Source organism: Dermacentor variabilis, chromosome 3 (assembly GCF_050947875.1).
Source record: "Dermacentor variabilis isolate Ectoservices chromosome 3, ASM5094787v1, whole genome shotgun sequence".
Lineage (NCBI taxonomy): Eukaryota > Metazoa > Arthropoda > Arachnida > Ixodida > Ixodidae > Dermacentor > Dermacentor variabilis.
Genome location: NC_134570.1, coordinates 61,658,051 through 61,677,087, shown reverse-complemented (window position 1 = coordinate 61,677,087; position 19,037 = coordinate 61,658,051). Strand labels below are relative to the sequence as shown.

The window sequence follows — 19,037 nt, the reverse complement described above, 5'->3', positions numbered from 1 at the left end:
AGACATTCGTATACCCTTCGTAAATGCGAGTTGAAAGCTCTGCTTTACGAAGTCGTAGGAGCTCATGGCAAACGAAAAGCATGTCTTGATCACTTACGTTTTACATTATAAAAACGAATTTTGGAAACGCTCGCGATTTTACGGGTATGCGTCCTTCCTCGGAAAATTCGGCAGGGCGAATAACCTATTGAAGCGATCGAAGAATCGGCAAGCAGGAAAAAATCACATACGCAAAAAGCATTTACGCGACCGCTGAATCCGAACGTCAAGTTGGGCTGTTCTGGCAGATTAACCTTGCGGAATCGCATAATCTTGCCTATGAGTGAGTATTGGAAAGTGAGAAAGAATGCAGAGATGAAAGTCGGGCACCCGACATTGAAATTCCTGCACGGATTCCCCTGTGACGTCATTGATTTAACGTTGTTTGCTCGGGGCTAGTGAAGCGCTTCTCGTTTTTATTTTGTTCGCGTGTGTTTATATTTTGTAGGTTTAATTTTTTATCTGTCGTCATTTTCATTTTTCATCACGAATTTCTTTTTGTCGACATTCCTACGCTGTAGCGTGTGTTCCGTCTAGATAGGTGTGGGACTTTTCTGTCCACTCGCAACGTACCATGAGACAGAAAAATGAAGCGCTCCCGAGCTCTCCACCTGATTGTCCCAGTTAACCCCTATACGCTACACTGCTGGTTAAGCTCACCGACATTTTGTGTCGTTTAAATCCCTGTGTGAACACGTAAGCAAGCTCGTCGGTTTGACGTCAGCTTCACAGATAATGGCTGCATTAGATACAGAATGCGCGCCATGCGCTGTAGCTCGCGTAACAATGCGACAAATGTGACCTTTATTCATACGTTTATAATAAAAGTAACGCACATTGAGGGGAGCTTAAGGCACGTTTGAGGAAGCCAAGGCCTAGGGTCCTGCGGATGGAAGCATGACGCGCTCCTCTGGTTACTAAAGAACTTTCCTCGCTGTCCTCTTTTCTAACCCTTATCTCCCATACCCAGTGTAGGAGATAGGAGTGTAGGGTAGCAAACCGGAGACTGGTTAACTTCCCTGCCTTTCCTCTTGATCTTTCTCTCTCTTCCTCATTTTCGGAAAGAGGGCGGATCCTTTCTGCACCACTTTGAGACGGGAAGTGAGCTGACCGTGAGTGCTTGGTCTCGCAGTAACAACGCGTTGATGAAGGAGACCCTAAATTCTTTCCCATGTGCATTTCTCGGCATCCTTTTATTTCTTTATTATTGAAATCAAATAAAAGAAGGAGACATATATAATGCTGACGGCTACTAAGAAAAATATCCTAACATAGGAAGTAACGTCACATGTTTGGAAAGTCTACACGGATTTAGATAAAAAATAAATGTGAAGGAAGTCACCATATAGTCCTAGACATATTGGAACATACTAAGACTAAAGGCCCCGAGGACGGGTGGCACCACAGACGTGTACTAAGTCCCTACATATACCCGCACAATGAGTTACCAACACGTGGTGTCATCCACACAATTCCTTTCAAGTGGATATGCCTTGCTGTCTCACCCGCTATAGAATTTGTAAATTTAAATGTGTGCCATAAGCTAATTAGTTAACTTAAACAATGAATGTTTGTTAATTAGTTGATTATGCATCCCACTTTCTTGCCCAAGTAATGTCCGCCTCTTCGAGTAGACTAGCTCATGGACTAGAACTGTGCTACCTACCACGCGTAATCTAAAAAAAATCATTTGAAAGTGTTCGCTTAAACACCTTGTATACATATAACGCAATACACTCATAGAGAGAATACAGGGAAAACTGGGCTTCGTCACACAGAGCTCGCCAAGGTTAGCCATGATATGCATATTATACCATTAGTACACGTAAACACAGATGATGGAAGTATCGGTCATTTCATCTGAAGAGAAAAGACGCCGTCATCTTGGGCTTCTGTAAAAGAAAACGTAAGCATGAAAATGACATTGCACTTTAGTCGGTGAGACCACATGAACTCGGGCGCTATATCACATAACCTTCCGATGATAAGTCCAAATAGGAGGTACGGCCCTGTTGAAACATAGTCGAAAGGAGCTGAACATTTCGTCCAGAGACTTCACCTTAAACGTTTTGTTTCATTTCAACAAAACAAATGCATTTTTTCTTTATTACACTTTCATGCACTTTGTAGAAAGTAGCCAAATTTGACTCAGACGTTGAGGAGAAGTCGCTCTAAAACCGGCATTCGGCGCTCAGAACAATTTCTCTAACCGTTTAGGTATGATGACATTTTCGTTGCTCTGCTCCATTGTCAACAAATTTCGCAGATCCGAACAAACACTCATAACGAACGAACGCATAGCCAGGGTCTCGACTTCTGCAAATGTGATGCCTTGATGTGGAATACGAGGGTTTATTGGTCAGCTGCCTGCCAAGTTCGCGAACTGTGTGCCGCCATAGCTAAAAAAAAAAAAGGATGTTCCGCACCCGCCGCCGTGGCCTTGAGTGACGCTGACTAACCCTCCCACAGTTATATCTCGTATACGTAAGCATTCAAGAATATAGACGATGAAACAGCCGCCGCCGTAGCACGAGCGGTACTGCAGCGCACGCGTAATTCGGAGATTGTGGGTCCGGCTTCCATCGGCGGCCAGTTGCTGCTTTCTTTTTTCAGTCTACTTTCGCTTTCCTTTGCATTGTTATTCCAGCAGATCAATTAAATATAATCAATAACTAATTCCCCTCTGCTTTCCTTGGCTTTATTATCTGTTGACTTCATAAGGTTGCGCCTGATAACAATCGTATCCCTCAGTTTCCCCCGCTTACTCTAAGTCCAGGCCACATTAAATTTTGTCATTGCTAGATCACCAGGGACTGTTTACGTTACCTTGTTATGCGCTAAAACAAGGTATCGGGAATTCCAACAACGTCCAGAGAAAAAAAAAATATACACTACAAGCACAAGCATCTCACGGAAATTGTAAAGCTCCAGTCCACTTATGATCTGTTCATCCATTTACGAAGTAATCGGAACTCGTTACTTGCTCGGATTAGATAGTACAATAAGGTCTGCAGGGTTACTGTACAATATATCAAGGCTGGCGTGTGCTGTACAGACTACAGCACACTATATCCCGTGTAGCGTGGTGACAGTACTGAATTCACTGACTGTACTATTGTGCCTTACTGATTTTAAAACGCATTACACTACATAGCGCGCTGTAACCACCTGTGCATTCTACCAGTGAGAACTTAGTGAAATGTAACTGGAGCATAACATGGAAGCTTGAGAAGAAATTATCGCATTTATTGTTTGGTTTGAAAACACATATACACTTGGCAGGAAAGGGACAGCGAGGAGCAGGCTGGCAACTACCACCGGAAGGGGCAAAACCTGCGCACTCTTCAGCAAGGAGGTGACAGAAACTAAGAACAGTGCATTGAACGTTACAACGGGAAATGTAGGTGTGATGTCAAGAAACGTGAACGAGGAAATATGAATTAGAGGGTAATGGGTGTATAGCTGATGTTTGCAGTTAACGGTGAGGAGAAGTTGAGTTGGGAAGTTCGTGTAGTGGGTATATAACCACTGGCCTGTCACAGTAATAGAATAGAGCACCAAGGCAAGTAAAACGCAGTCAAAGATGACAGAGGATTAGATGGCATGATTAGATTAGAAAATTTGCAGGCACAGCATGGTATCAGTAGAGACACAGGTATAACTGCAGATGGCTTGAAAAAAAAGAGTTAGTTTTGCAGCGAGCATTAAATTAAGCTGAGTGTGCTATAGCTTGACGGGCAACACCAAAACACCAAGAAACGGTCACGGTATCTACTTACATAGCACTGTTTTCAGGAGATCATAACTAAAGCTGCCTGCATAGAATCTTCCCATGTTCTGGACGTCCGGTTGCGAGTGGTATGCTGGAACTCGACACAGTTTCGAAGTTGTACATCGCAAAGATGAACCAATGGATGCTCGACGCTTTCTCGGCATGCCTAAGCGTAACACTACTATTACAGGGTGATATAAATACTCTTATCCCGCGAACCCCGAATTCAAAGCAGAAGTGACAACTGCCCGAGATAACTACATTTAATCAATACTACTAACGTTAACACTCTGGCGTTCGTGTGGGCGGACAGTTCCGCTTAATGCATCCCCCCAAACAAACGCTGCTGTACCTAAAGGCAGCCCTCCTTCGTGACGGCCGCCAAAGCGAGGGTCCGAAGATGTATCGATCCGTGCACAGAGTTTGGGGTCGAGGGGTCGATTCTCGTCGCCTTTTTTCTTTGGTCTGCCACCGGGCTTCTTCGTGCCGCAGGAGCAGCATTGGCGGCGGGAAAACAGAGTAACTGCTTATGGGTCAATGGCGACAGCTAATCTGGTTTTCTGCTAGATTCAGCTGCTCTAGGGTATGTTTAGCAGTAGAAGGTGCGCTTTTAGGCCGATGGCGGGCTTTCGATTAAATTGTTTCTTGGGATATCTTTAGAGTACTCGCAGAAACATTCGTCATCATATTTTTGCGAAGCATTTAGAACGAGAAAAATGACAACGCTCACTTTCGGTGTGCTTCTGCAATACATAGGTTATGACGAAACGTTTATCCGTAGGGCTTTCGCCACACTTAAAATAGGTGCGGCATCACAGACTATTACGAATCTTAGATATGTGCGTTTCTAGCTTTTGCGGCATTGTTATTACGGCCTAATAATCTTGTTTTTTTTTTCTTCTTGTCACTCATTGTAGCCGTCCATAATGAATACCAGAAATCTTGCTGAACCGTTACATGCAAATACGGCGGGAGCGACTTATAAACATGTTGCCCGTGGGCCATGTCGTTTATGTACTTGTCAGGCTGGTCACATGCGCAAGTGTGATATTCCCCTTTACATTTCACACGATTTCCATATGTATCTAGTGCAGAATTTTGTCAGCGACGTTTTGGTGGCTTCGTAAACTTTTTTTTAGTGAATTATTGCTGATATGTAAGGCTGTTTTATACGGAGCTTCGTACAGTCTAAGCATAGTAACTATATTCTAAAGTTACAACGCTCAGTGTTTTAAAAGTTGCTGTTGGCATTTAAAGAACCGTGGAAGCAGCGTGATCTTGACTGTTATGGTCAGTTTTGGTTCGGTATGAAAGTAGGTTCAGTATTATTATAACTCACTGGGAGGAGTGGGGGGGTGTTTTATACGCATAATTTAAGCCCCGGGCTTGACGTCATACACGTTGTAACGTGACACATCCAACCTGAGGTGCCCTCCTGTAAACTTCGCTCAATGATTTCATTTTTAGGACCGACGAGAAATATCCGAAACGCCTATTCTCTAATGGATATTGGAATTATTCAATATAATATGACAGAACACTCGCATGAAGCAAGTGCTTCTTCAGCAAGAAACTACAAAGTAGAACACCTTTCGCAATTCATAACTCGAGGACGCAATTTCGCACTGCTACTCATCCGGTTAGGGAAAGGTGGTGCAGGCCTGAGACTAAGCGCGCAAGCTGAAATCATGCGCACATTAGTCAAACCGGCGAAAGCGGGAACAAGATGACTCGTTCTTAGCCCTAACTTGTCCGCGGTTCAGCCGCCCAAGATAATTCATACACATACATAAAAATTAGCCCGTAGGTCTTCATGACGCATCTCAGCGATGTTCCGCGGCGGAATACCAGCTGCCTGTTGTTTTCGACTGAGTGCAATATTGCACATCAGCAAATATGTGGCACAGTATCTAGCGCCCTCCAAAAGTGCGCCGTGTTGTTACAAACGTAATAACGTGCTTGTCCGCGCTGCCTCTTTGATAGACTCGTTGTAATGACGTTGCGTTGTTTTCGCTGCTATGTTGCCACAACGTTGTGTTACACTAACTGCAAGACATCTTTCTATACACAGAATATGTGCCTAAGTCTATGTAAGATGAATATTTTAATTAGAAGCTGGAGATGCTCTCATTAAGAAAGTCAGCATAAGTTTACGAGTGTATAGAGTGACCCGCGTTTCTCCCGCAGAAGCGTTGGAAAATAATTTTGCGCTTACCGTGGCTGTCTTCTCGCTCAGATTTCACACCAAGATGGCGTATCATGGTCCTATTCGTTCAATATAACACTCGGCGCTGTTTATAAGCGAAGTTGCCCTTGTCTGCGCGCCTTCGAAGCAAGTGATGTCCTAAAACGGTGGCTTTGACATTAACTGATCGTTTCCGGCGTCTACAGTACTGCGAAGCATGGCCTTCGAGATTGCTTTTCATTGACTGCCGGTGTTTGGGCGATGTGGAGACAAAGAGGTGCGCCGACGAAGGCAAATTCGAACTTATTTTTTGTCTTGACGAACCATGCAAGTGGCTTTACCGAGACTCATATCGAACGTTTATGACAACAAAAGTGCTACCTCGCTGCAAAGTTTGAGCACGATCGAAGCAGCAGTAAGCGCAAGCCTTTGTTTCTGATTTCTTAACGGAAAGGCGAAAGTCACTTTTACATATTCACGCCGACTTTAATGAAAACGTCTTTATTTATTCTATAAAGTCAGCATTCCTCTCTCTCTCTTTCTGCCTTTCCCTCATATGCACTTACGCACATCGATTTTTAATGAGTTTATTCCAGTTGAAACGTAGGTTGCTGTATGTACACAATTGTCCCCGTTTATGAGATGAGAAGAACCCAGCCCCGGTTTTCTTGTGCCGTCTGTTTTCTATCATTGTGCCTAAAAAAACAGTATAAATAAAAGAAAAGAGCCAACTAGCTTCAAAAGCTCAAAATGGGCAGCTTTACAAATAAAGCTTCTCGTTTAGAAGCTATAGGGAAAGAAAAGTCAGCTCCGTGCTCGGGTCCGTTTGACGTTGCCTCCTTCCTTGCCCGAGGAACCGCCGGTCACGAACGGGTGGCGAGATCTTCGAGAAGGGGCCGTTAGGAGGCAAGCGGAGCAGCGCACGCTAGGTGTCGTGGATGCGGCGGTATATACGTATACTGTACGGCGGCGTCTGTTCTACACAGACACGTCACTTCCGAGATCCCGCGGGGCTGGCGCTGGGACCCCGTCGTTCTCCCGCGTCGCCCGCCCGCCCGCCCCTTCCGCAGGCATCTCGCGTGCGCTGATCGGGACGAAGCAGTGCACTCGGATCTCGCGTTTCATCACGTGACGAAGCCGGTTATGCGGGTGCCTTTCGGGGTTAACGTGACGACGCCCTCCTCAGCTTTCCACAGAAGTCGTAGCAACAGTAACATACAACGTCGGCGCGCATGAATGTGCCGCCTGCACGTCCCCGCTCACTCCATATTTTCCCCGAGAAGATGGATAGAGATCGCCGATAGCTTGAACTCAAACCTGTTCAATCTTCGATCACACTTTCCGTGGTCAAGTTAAGCACTCATTTGTAGTCGGCGCAGCTGGCCCTTGTCTCTTTTTTTCGCCTTTTCCGTCGTTCTACGTGCCTTTTCCAAGATGACCCGACTGGTCCAGTTCGCTACGATTGTCGGCTGCTCGCGTTTTATTCGCGAAGGTTCTCGTGGCCTTTGAGATCTCTGGCGTTGCGCGCGGTATCCCGGAAGCCATGATTATCCCTAATGCGGGCGGACCACGCGTGCGTACGTTGTGGCAGCTGGCGGCAGAGTGGGTGCCTGAGTTTGCTACACTCGTGAACCACTAGAGACCATTGCCTTATTGAAACTGTTTGCTTGGAACACGAATTGCTCGCTTGGCAAGCGAAGTACAGCAGGACCGCATAACGCCAAGCGGCGGCGAGTATATCTCTCCCTCTACGAAGAATTCGTAATACGCGTGTTTTCAGCACAAAGAAACAGAGTACACAACTTCTCTTGTCGTCCCATTCGGTTTCGCGTCTGCTAACATTAGTTGCGCGCAACAGTGTCACAAAGAACGTAACATCAGTTACGTTCTTTACCAAGGACTTTACCAGCAAGGAACACCTCGCAATCAGTGTGATCGCTTTTCTTTCTCCTTTTTCTATTTTTCGGTTACTTGCGCTGTTTCCTCACTTGAAAACTTACGAACCTACTTGCTCGCTTTGAAGTCATAGCTAATTTCTTGACCCTTTTTTTTGACAGTAAAAATAGGTAGCGGACGTGGTCTCTGCGTGCAGTGTTTCCTTGTCGCTAAAGTCACCCCTCTTTCGAAGAGGCATGGAGCAACGGGCATTGCAGAGACACTTCAAGGGCGTGTTCCAAATTACAACACACATATACTAGTGCGCCTTCGGGTATGTGGAACGCTTCGCTAACTTTTTTCTAAAGTTAGCGCCGGCTTCAGAGAGCACATGGACGGCACACCATAGAGCTTCTGGCAGAAATAAATAGCTCTAAGAGATGTTCTTTTTTTTAGGACCCGTTCTCAGAGCCATATTATTGAAGAGTAGCGCATGTACTTGGACTCGAACGCGCTATCTTGTCTCCTTTGTATGCTTATTATCGGTCGTTTCTCTGACATAAACTAGCATCAATGTAGGCTGCGCACTCCAAAAAAACCCTCACCTGTAGATGTCATTGGCAGGTTCACTCGCTCATTTCGTATTTATTTGTATCATCTTCCTTGAGAATGTCAGCAGTTGTATACACAAAAATCCAAGTTTTCGGAGAAAGAACGTTTCTCTTTCTTCCTTCTAGCGCGTAATTCATTTGTTGATGCATAGCTGTCCAGGCCTTCCTTGCCGTCTTTTCAAGGATGTGGCCTGTCTACTCCCGTCGACTTGTTGCCGAGTAAGGTGGGCCGGGCCTGGAGAGCGCACATTAGTGAACTGTGTTGGTGCGATCCCTGATATGCCATGATGAAACGTGGGCTGATCCCGAATGCAGTGTAGTCCGCGGTCGCGTGGTTCGCATGGTGGCGGTTTCCGCATCTCGGCGATTTGCTGAGCAAGCACGCATTCGCAGTGCTGCAAAATGCGTTTCAAAAGATGAAGATTTTCTACGGCATTCAATTAACCGTTTACAAATGCATCGCTCCACACGGATTCCGAATTGTGTGTTGGTTCTGCATAATTTCCGTAAAGAGCAAACAATGTAACTGTCAAGCTTTATTTCGCGTGCCAGTGTTCGTTCCTTGTTTGCTCTTTCTTTATCGCGCACCCTTTTCTCTTTCTGATTTTTTTTTCAATTCACTGCAGGCGGAAGAGGCGAACGAACACCGCAGCGCCGGCGGGTTCCGGCACAAGCTGCTCATCATCGGCGACAAGAGTCCGTCGGACACGAGCTCGGTGTCCAGCTCGGCGTCGCAGGACAGTGACGGCTCGTTGCGCTCCTCCGAGTCGACTACCAACAGCGAAGACCGGACGGAGTCGCCTACGGGCTCATCCGGCAGCAGCAGCGGTGGCGGCGGCGGCGGAGGCCGCGGTCACGTCGTCGAAGACGACATCTACAATGACGACCTCGACGCCCTGCTCGAGTACGGTCCGCACTCGAACCTGCAGGTGCGGCGAACCATCGAGCGGACCGCGATGCGCCGCAGCCTCACCCGCGTCACGGACGTCCGCAAGAGGACGCCCACCAACCTGGCCAAGTCGCCGACGTCGAGCAACGACGTGTCGCTCGTCGAGAAACTGCGGTGGCTCACGTCGCTCGACGACGACGACGACGACGGTTGCAGCGACGACTCCGAGGCGGCGACCGACAGCAACCACCACCACCATCACCACCACCAGGGACCGCCCCCACCTCCGCCGGTGGCGCGGAGGCCTCCGCCGGATCCGGGCTTCGTGCAGGACGCCGGCCGGTTGCTGCCCGGCTACCCTCGCGGGGGCCTCAACGGAGCCTTCCAGCCGCGGCCGGCCTCGTTCTCGCAGCTGAGCGACGCCTGCCGAGGGTCCCTGACCATGCTGCCGGTCGCGGCCCGGGACTACCGCATGGTCCGGCGGGTGCCCGGCGAGAACCACCCGCAACAGAACACCGGCGCCGCGAGCCAACGGGCGCAGCCGCCGCCTCCGCCCGTGCGACGGCCCGCTCCCCAAGGGAGCGGCGGCGTCGTCGGCGTTGGCAACAACGCCAAGGACGCGCCTCCTGACGAGCTGGAACGCTTCGTCCAGCAGGACATGGAGCGCACGGAACGCATCCGCAAGCGGTACAGCCTTAGTGAAGAGGACGAAGACCCGTCGTTCGGGTTCGCCAGGAGACCGTCCGTGCGCGGCATCCGGGCGCGGTTCGGCTCGAGCGCCGAGCTCATGAAGGACGTGCAGCAAATGATGCAGCACCACCCGGCCATGAGCATGCCGGGCAGCCATCTGTCGTGGTCACACCCCGTCGAGCTGCCGCCGCCCAACCACAAGACGCCGCAGCAGGTCAAGGTGATGCTGCTGCCGCGCGTCGCCGAGGAGGACACCGGCCGCAACTACGGCTCGGCGGGGGACATCGCGACGCTGACGCGGTCGCGGCGCGCCTTCCAACCGGCGCCGTCGCCCGTGCCTCCGCCGCCCTCGTCGTCCCTGTCGGCGGGAAAGGATGAGAGGGGAGTGCCCGAAGGTGCCTGCTCGTCGCCCAAGGTGTCGTCCGAGCCGGGCTACCAGGGACAGCAGCAGCAACAGCCAAAGAGCGGGCCCGTTCCCGCGCCTCCGGGGGTGCTTCCTTCCATGGCATCCGCCGGTCCGGAGGCGACGCCGCCGCCACCTCCTCCTCAGGGTGTTGTGTACTACTCCCTCAACGTCTGACCCACCGCCAACATGCCGACCGAGGTGCCCAAAACACATAACTGACACTCGAAGTGAAGAAACGAGGGAAAGTGTTTCTTCTGCTTCACGAGTCGCCTCATCAACTCTTCGTCATTGCCTCACGAGCGAACTCGCTGGTCGGAGTTCCGCTGCCCTATGTGCTTGCCATCGACGAATGGGAGGAGACGTTTGAGAGGAACGCAACCAGTGACAGAGAGGGAACGGACAGCTAGCAAAAACGGAGAAACAAAACAAAACGGGGACCTGCGGTGGTGCGGTGCAAACACTTTTCTTCGGCGCTGTGCGCGTTTTTGTTTTGTTTGTTTGTTTTGTTGTGTGTGCCTGTTTTGTGAGTGAGCGCGCGCGCGTGACGGCGTGTGTGTCTGTGTGTGATGTGTCCGTGGCAAAGCGGCCGATCCTCCTCCTCCCGGCGCAGCCGAGTTGGGAGGGGTCGACATCTTCCTCTCGAGTCCTCCTTCTTAAAGACAAAAGCCTTCCTGTGAGTCACATGAGTCGCATGACCCGTTGGCGGCTATACCTTTTCTTCCAAAGACCTGCCGTTCAAACCACGTGCGTCGGCGGATACGGGCATGGCCACTGGGCTGCCCTTGTGTCTCTCCTCTCGTTTCCTTTTTTTTTTTTTTGGCTCTCACGTTCTCCGCGCTCTGAGGATTTAGCTAAGCTTAAACCCGGGTACAGGTGTCTAGAGTGCAGTTCAGCCAGAAACGTCATGGCATAGCAGCAGTAGCCGGCAATTTCGTGTGCTCCGTGGTGCTCGTTCTTCGGTGATAGATTGCATTTGCGAAAAAGAAAAAGAATATTATATATTATATACATATAAATTTAGTCGTAGTCGAGAGTTCTTATTTCTTAAATTCTTAGTTGGCCCGGACCACGGAGCGAACTATGGGGTTGGCGAGCTAGCTTTGCAGAGGTACACGAAATTGTATTCATTCGATCGTCTGCCTTATACTGCCTGTATCAAGAATTCACCGTCATTCACCGTGACAATTAAAAAAAATTGTTCTGCTATTATCTCGCGACGTACCACATATGAAAGATGTGAATGAGAATGCGTGACTAAAGGCTTATCGTGAACTAGATGCTAGCCCCAGCACGCGACTCTTATACGGCGCAGCGCCGGCTTCGTGAAAGCTCGGAGTGTAAGGCTGCTTTTAACTGTCTACCTCGAAAGCAATCTCAATCAAACGTTGCCCTTTCATCACTTTTTTCATCACTGGCGGCCCAAACACCTTACCGCGGAGCACTGACTCGAACAGCTCCAAAAGTGGTGGACGACCATATGATTTAGACGCCAATATTCCAGGAAAGCCTTCCTCGCAGGGCTATGTCCAGAGAGCCTCTTTCTTTTTCTGCTACATTCGTTACGGTGCTACAAAGAATGTGGCAGGGGTTCAGTTCTGCCAACGCCTGCATGAAGTTCTACTGCTACAGATGGCGCTGCGCATAGAAAAAAAGAAAAAGGCTGCTCCTACTGGGGTGACCTTAAGGTTAGCTTCTTCTCACAGGGGAAGTGTGTCCTCTGTACACGGGTTTTAGCGCGCGCGCATTGGTTTTCTTTCTTAGAGCGCGGGAAAGGTGTCGTAGCCTTGTTATTTTGTCTCGCTAGTTACGTGCAGTGCTGCGGCAGACAGTACCGCTCCAGGCGCAGAAGAGAGTAGTCCCTAGTCCATAAAGACGCATGGCTGCGAGATATTCGACCCATAAAGAGCGAACTAGTCGGCAACATGGAACTTGATTGCGTACCTCTTTTATGTCATTTGAGGAACACCGAAGAGAAAGGGAGCCGTTTTAACCAGAAGCGAAAATCTGGTTTGCTACCCTACACTGAAGGAAAGGAGGGAGGGAGGGGAGATAAAAAGATAAGCAGAAAGTAACTATTTTGCCAGCAGATAGGCTATAGTGACTGAGTGATGAAGAAAATTAACTGGCATTATATCGGCCACCGGAGCCGTAAGTAGTTTCAAGCATGGACGTGGTTGGTCGCCTTGGGCCGTACTCTCGGTCGACAACCTTCGAGGAAAGCCAGTGCGCGTGATTGGCTGCACCCTCCAAAAGCGGATGTGACGAAAGGAATGACACCGCAAACGTGAGCGTTATTCTCACGTCGCATTTGTTCGCCCGAGTTCACTTGACAAGATGACCGCCGCCCCAGCGAGGCGTGGTCTTGCTGGACCTTACGTCACTCGTACAAATGTGAAAAGTATGAGCACTCGTGAGTTATCGACCGAGGATGCGACCCCGCACTTCTCGATTTGACGTGCCGATATCATCGCTCGCAGCATTGCACCAAACTAGCCAGACTGAGCGTGCGTAGTCCTTTGGAGTGACGCTCACCATTCCGCGTCGCAAGGCTCAAGCCAAATCTTGAGAGAGAGAGAGAGAGAGAGAGAGAGAGAGAGAGAGAGAGAGAGAAACACAAAACAAACTTGGAGGTGCCAGGGTGCTTCAACTCAGATGTTTTCGCTTCCCTTCTCAAGAGTCTGTGAATCTCACCCGCCGGTTTCGGCAGTGGGCTACCGCGCGTGCGTGTGCGTGTGTGTGGTTGTGTTTTATTTTTTTGCCGCCTTGTTGCTGTTGTTCCGGTCTGTGGACAAGGATCGCTCTTTGGATCCCAAGACCGCGTTGGCCTCTATAGAGATTTTTAGGCATTCGATGGTGTACATTTGTTGTGCACCTTCACTACCCCCCTTGCTCCCCCCCCCTCTCCCCTCCCAAACGCCCACTCTTTTTTTCTGTGAACTTTTGCGACCAGAGAGTATAGGCCTAAGCTTTCGCGTTGGGCCTCTAGGGAATAAGAAAAAAAAAGTACACTCTATATTTCCTAATAGAAAGCTTATACTATATGTATAGTGAAGTATAAGATGTTTTACCGAGGAGCACCTTCTAGAGGTGCGGGCGACCCCGGGGTTAGATAGGCGGGGAAGAGAAGAAGGTTCAAAGGATTGACGTTCGAGAAGGGCCAAAGATTGCGTGCGCTCTCTTGGCTTCTTGACGCTAGCTCAAGTACGTCCATAACTTTCTTGTACTCTCTGTCTGTCTGCTTTGCGTTCTGTTGACACTACACTCTGTCGAGGTGAAATCACGCTGCATTGCGGAAACCTGAAGTGGAGTCAGTTTGTGAGCAGAATTGACCGATTTCAGAAAACTATCGCTCTAAAAAAAAAAAAAGGAAAATGAAAATAGGATTTTCTGAAGGAAGGAAAAGTGAATAAAAGCGCACACTTGTACAAGCGATGGAACGAAGAAACGCGCCAACGAATTGTGCTTACTCGTCGTGTTTGTAATATTAACCTTTTCGTAATCGCGGCGTCCCAAAAGTGGCGTTGGCGTCGTTGTTGGTATCGGTTTCTACACTCTTGTAGCGGTGACCCTCGCTGAAGGGTCACATTCTCAATTTTTTTTTTGTTTGAGCTACAAGCAGCAGTTAGATCAGTCAATGTAGTTATTACAGTCGGCATAGAGTGAAGCAATCCTATAGAAAGAAGTGTGTTGTAAATTATATTGAGCATAATACGAATATCTAACGCTGAAAACGGTTGTACCCCGATAAAGCCCAGCGATGCCTAGCGTTTCTTAAAAATATGTCCTTTCAATTGGCCGCAGCGTTTTCCTGCCCTTGCAGATCAGCAAGGAAAAGCATAAGGAACTATGCGTTTTTACCGTGGTGGGACATCGTAGACGACAGCACAGTTTAGAAATTCCAGTAGGCCCGTTGTGGCTGAAAACTTACTTCAGCAGGATGCGTGTCTGTACAACCTGCACGTCATATCTTACTTACGAACAACACTGCGAATTAGCTGGTGCTTCCTCTGGCTTCCACAATGCTGCCTGATTTTTTTTTTAACTAAGCAGGGGTGTGTGACTTGGACTGTAACTGTTCAAAATGTGAATGCCAGGGTCGTAAAACATCCTAAAGCGATCGGTCAGTGTCTGTATAGCACCCTTCCAAGAGTGGCGCTACTTATCGAACGTGCGAATTCAAAGTTTGCAGGATGATGGGGGTTCCGAATCGCGAAACTCTGGCAAATGAAAAATTTCCAATGTGCTTCTCCATGTTTAAGGCTTCCTCACAGGAAAATACAGTGAGATTAGAGCGTGTAATCGCATAATTTATTTTACCCGAATATTGCCCGGTGTTATCTCTTTATAGGCGCTTAATTTCGCCGTAGCGTACTTTGGGCTTTGTGACAGAACCCTGACGAAAAAAAAAAGGTGAATGTTGGGCAAGGCAATAGGGGCGGCAAAAGAGACAGTTTCTAACATTACATTTTGTTTCAGCGCTTATACCGACTTATGCGCAATTTCAGAGTTTCTAGTTGAGCGTAGAATTCTGCGCTACGAGCTTATTATGTTCGCGGTATTACAGCTCTAAATGATATATCAAAGTTGCTATTTTTCCCACACTCCTCACAAGCCCAGCTAGCTTCCACTTAGCTGTTAAAATGTATATAAGAGGCAAGCTGCGCTCAAATGAATTAGGCACGGCATGTGGCTGCAATATAGATTATGGCACGAATCTTCAGGTTATCCACGCAAGACGAAGTGTTGCTTGGAACGCGCAGATTTGTAAAGGAAATGCGTGAGAAGAATGCTGGAGACACCCTGTATAGTCCGACGCGAGCGATTCGACTATAGTACTTGTTTTTGTCTAAGCTTAGACGAAGAAGAGTTCTCGTAAAAGTTCCTGACCAAACGATGATGCCGGAGAGCGACGCAACCTTTGGCACCGGTTTCGTCGCAAACTCAAGTTAAATAAAGTAACAGCGTAGGAGACAGGAAAGACGGGAGGAAACGGACGAAGTGCCTTCCGATCTTACTGACCCTTACGCTGTTATTTTTTTTTATCTTCAGCATGTACCAACCGGCCCAAGTCAGCACTCTTTTACAGTTCGTCCTGGCTTGGAAGTGAACACGTCTGCCTGTGCCTACACGTTGGCGGAACTTGATTTTGTCTAGGCCTTAAAGAGGGCTTGAGTTCGTGTAAGCTTATACGTTCTCGTATCTCCGTTCTCCGTTCCCAAACGTGAGGGCTTGTATCAATTCTCGAAGAGGGTTTGCGTTTGCCTATCCATGAACAGGAATTGACTTCGTTATCGACTTAAGACAAGTCTTCCTGTCGAAACGTTGAGCCCGAATGCAGACGTCCCCGAAGCATTGCCTTCGTCTAGAGCCTACAGCAGAGGACGTGTGTGTCTTTGCCTAGAAAATGGCTTGCGTTCACGTAAACCTAGACGTCCTCCTCTAAAGACAAGCCTTCTTGCGCCAAACGCAATAGCTTGTATTAGCGTGCGCCTCGAAGAGGGCCTGTGTTCGTTTACATTTAACACAGTACTTGACGTCGTGTACACTTACAAACTTAAAAGGAAGGCAACTCTTCTTGCCAAAGCTTCGACACAGAATTGAGACCTCCCCAAAAAGCTTGTGTTCGTCCATGCCTCGAGGATGGCTTGTCTTCGCCTAACCCTCGAAGACAGCTCATTTCCATCGATAGGCCCTGTAGAGTACTTGCCTTCGCGTTAGCCTACGCTCGTGTAGGCTTCGATGAAGACAACGCATCTCGCCGAAACGTTGTCGACTGACTGAGGTGTCTCCTCACGATTGCTCTCGCACATTTCCTGAATCTCCAGGCTGTTTGACAAAAGTTACGCTGTTGTTGTTTAGGCCTCGATAGTGTTGACGCCGCCAACCGACTGCGTGTTGTACGAGTTCCCCGCCTGCCGTTATTGTTTCTTTCGGAGATTCCTTTCTTTTTTCTCGTTGATGTTTAGGCTGGTGGATATACCAAAGTCTTTTATACACGTTGAGTCGGAGCCTGTATCGCTGCGGCTGCGGCCGGTAGAGGACGGCGACCCTAATAAATGCCTAAGTGAACGAACTCGGTCCGCAGAAACTTTCCATGTTACACGACTCCTTGTCGATGTTTCCTTCCCGACGTGCTGAATGACATGCGCCGGCCAAGTTCATTGAATTAAAACAAAAAAGCGCGAACGAAAGTTAGCACGGCCCATGTTGTGTTTTAGTACAAGACGAAGTACGTGTACATTATTATTAAGAGTCTTTTTTATATAGAGTAAATGTCGAGATAAATAAGAAGCCTGTATATTTGCGTGGTTGCAGGGGCGGTGCAATTTCGGCGCCGGCTTTTCTTCCTCTTACAACGTTGACTGTCTGTCGTGCGCCCCCGTACTGTGAACACCTTGAGAACCGTCGCGAACGTCGACTGAGTGCTCGTGTTTCTTTTTTTTTTTTTAACATGCCAGGCTAGGTGAGGACGCCATTGATAGACAAAGACGCTTGTTCGTTCACGCTGGCGGAAGCAGCTTTGTTTTGCCAATTTCGATTTGGTTGAGTTAGAGATCTATCACGTGGCATGCGCGTAACGGGTGTGTCCCTTGGTTAGCGAGCCTTGTCTTACGTCAGAGGAACTGTGATTGGACGGCGCGCGTTTACTGACCAATCAGGACAGTGAATGAATAATTAAGGAGACAGTAATAAAGCTATAAGGACGAGGAATGGAGTTAAGAAAGCATGCCAAGGTGCCGGGAGTTTTCCAGTAGGCTAGCTGGTATACATGAGATGCTAATGTACCAAGTTGTTGAGGCAATGGTAAAAAAGAAATAGTTAGGAATGTTTTGTGACTGCTACTGCATTAGTCTCCTAAAATGGCCAAGTCTTCATAGCTGTGCTGTTTCCAACGTGCTTGGCCTGCCCTCACAACTCGTTCGTCGGATGGATGCCTGCTGCACTTCAGAAAAATCACCTGACGCCACCATAACTGTCATTTTTAAAGGCGTATCGTGCTCAAACTTGCCTAAACGGGACGTAAGACAAGCTGCACCAGGAATAAAAGAAAACAACTGTAAAATCTAGCTTGCGCATAATTTTGAACGGCAGCGTGACGTAACTCCAAAGAGCGGCGGCTCGCAAATAAGACCCAGACGTCTGGCACGTGCCAACAAGGAAAAGAATAAAAATAAAGCGCTGTCGTATTGCAGCTTCGTGTTGAGCAACTTTGACAAACGCGACGTCATCGCAAATTTGCGAGCCGCCCGTTAACGCACGGTGTTTCATTCATAGAATCGAGCGGATCCACCAGAGACAGACCGTTGCGCGAGGAGTACTTCAGTCGGATTCAGGGGAGTGGTCGTCAGCGTTTCGCGGTTTGCCTGTTTGATCGCCCTGCCCCTGTGGGAGGGTAGGCGGAGTCAATGTCTGGCCAGCGTTAAGCCAACGTTCTGCAATGTTGGACCAAACGTGACCAAATGTTGGGAGAACACTGAGCATGCCTGTGTGCTTCGAGAGTACAGCTGCGTGACGGGGGCGTATTTTCACCCCTTTGCCAGACGCGTCTATCTTTTCTTTCTTTCTTTTTCATTACTTCGCTAAAATTATATAAGCGTGTTACACGTGCCGTACGTTGGGCCGAAACCGTTGCGTTTCGTATATCGCAAGTTTGGCTGTCGCGTTTTCGTTGCTATCTGTTGACGTGCTGTTTACAAGCGCTTCCAACCACGGCTTCGCACAAGAACTGAAGAAACGGCTTCCAGCGCACATCACGCTTATACTACCGACAAAAAAAAAAAAAGGTCACGCTGCCAGCTTTTACCTTTCTGTTTTTTTGAAGGGTTACATGTACGAAGTGTTCTGCGCGATTACTTTCCAGACCAAAGATTATTGATTGAGCGCCAACGTTGTTGGACATGGGTGCTCATTTTCAGGAAACTTGTAAATCTTTGTGTAAAACGCTATGTGTGCCGCGCCTTGTTTACAAAGACTGTGACTGTCACGTGCCAGAAGATGTTTGCCTGCTGAAAGAAACTGTCTGTGAGTTCGAAGCGATTTTCCTGTTTCCCTTTTTTTCAACTGGAGGTTGAATTTTTCTTGTATATTTAGAGTACGGACACCAGACAGCGACCTGTTATAGTTTCTTCCGATTCCTTTGTGGCGATGTGGTTGTAGATGCGCAAGTGATGGCTTTGGAACATGTTGTTGTCTGTTTGACTAAAGTTTTGTCTGTTATTTCTTCGACCATCTCACGCAGTCTCTCTTTCGCTTTCCTATCCGTCGCACGAGGTGCGAGAAGACGACGATAACAAGGTAAGTATTTGTGCACTCATCATTAAAGCGTCTTTTATGTTCTTTTTGCGATTGATTTGAGATAGATTTGGAAGAGGGGAGTACAAGCTAGCACATCCATTAGCAGTGTCCCTTGCACGTACAGAAAACTTACGCGAAAAATTCTTTGCCTAGCAAGGAACGTTCGAAAAAGAGAAGCACTGATAATAAATGCCGAGGTTTTACGTGCCGAAACCACAGTCCTATTATGAGCCACGCTGAAGGGGGGACTCCGAATTAATTTCTACAACCTGGGT

General features: G+C 48.3%; 1 protein-coding gene across 4 annotated transcripts in view; it reads left to right on the top strand.

Moving 5' to 3' along the window:
* The window catches only part of LOC142575742 (uncharacterized), a 379,986-nt gene extending 361,290 nt beyond the window's left edge, over positions 1–18,696 (top strand). For all 4 annotated transcript variants that reach the window (XM_075685349.1, XM_075685348.1, XM_075685350.1 and 1 more), the window contains one exon: positions 9,109–18,696. In XM_075685349.1, coding sequence (XP_075541464.1) covers positions 9,109–10,641 — 1,533 coding nt within the window. In that variant the 3' untranslated portion in view covers positions 10,642–18,696. The remainder of the gene's footprint in view (positions 1–9,108) is intronic.
* Positions 18,697–19,037: the final 341 nt, after the last annotated feature.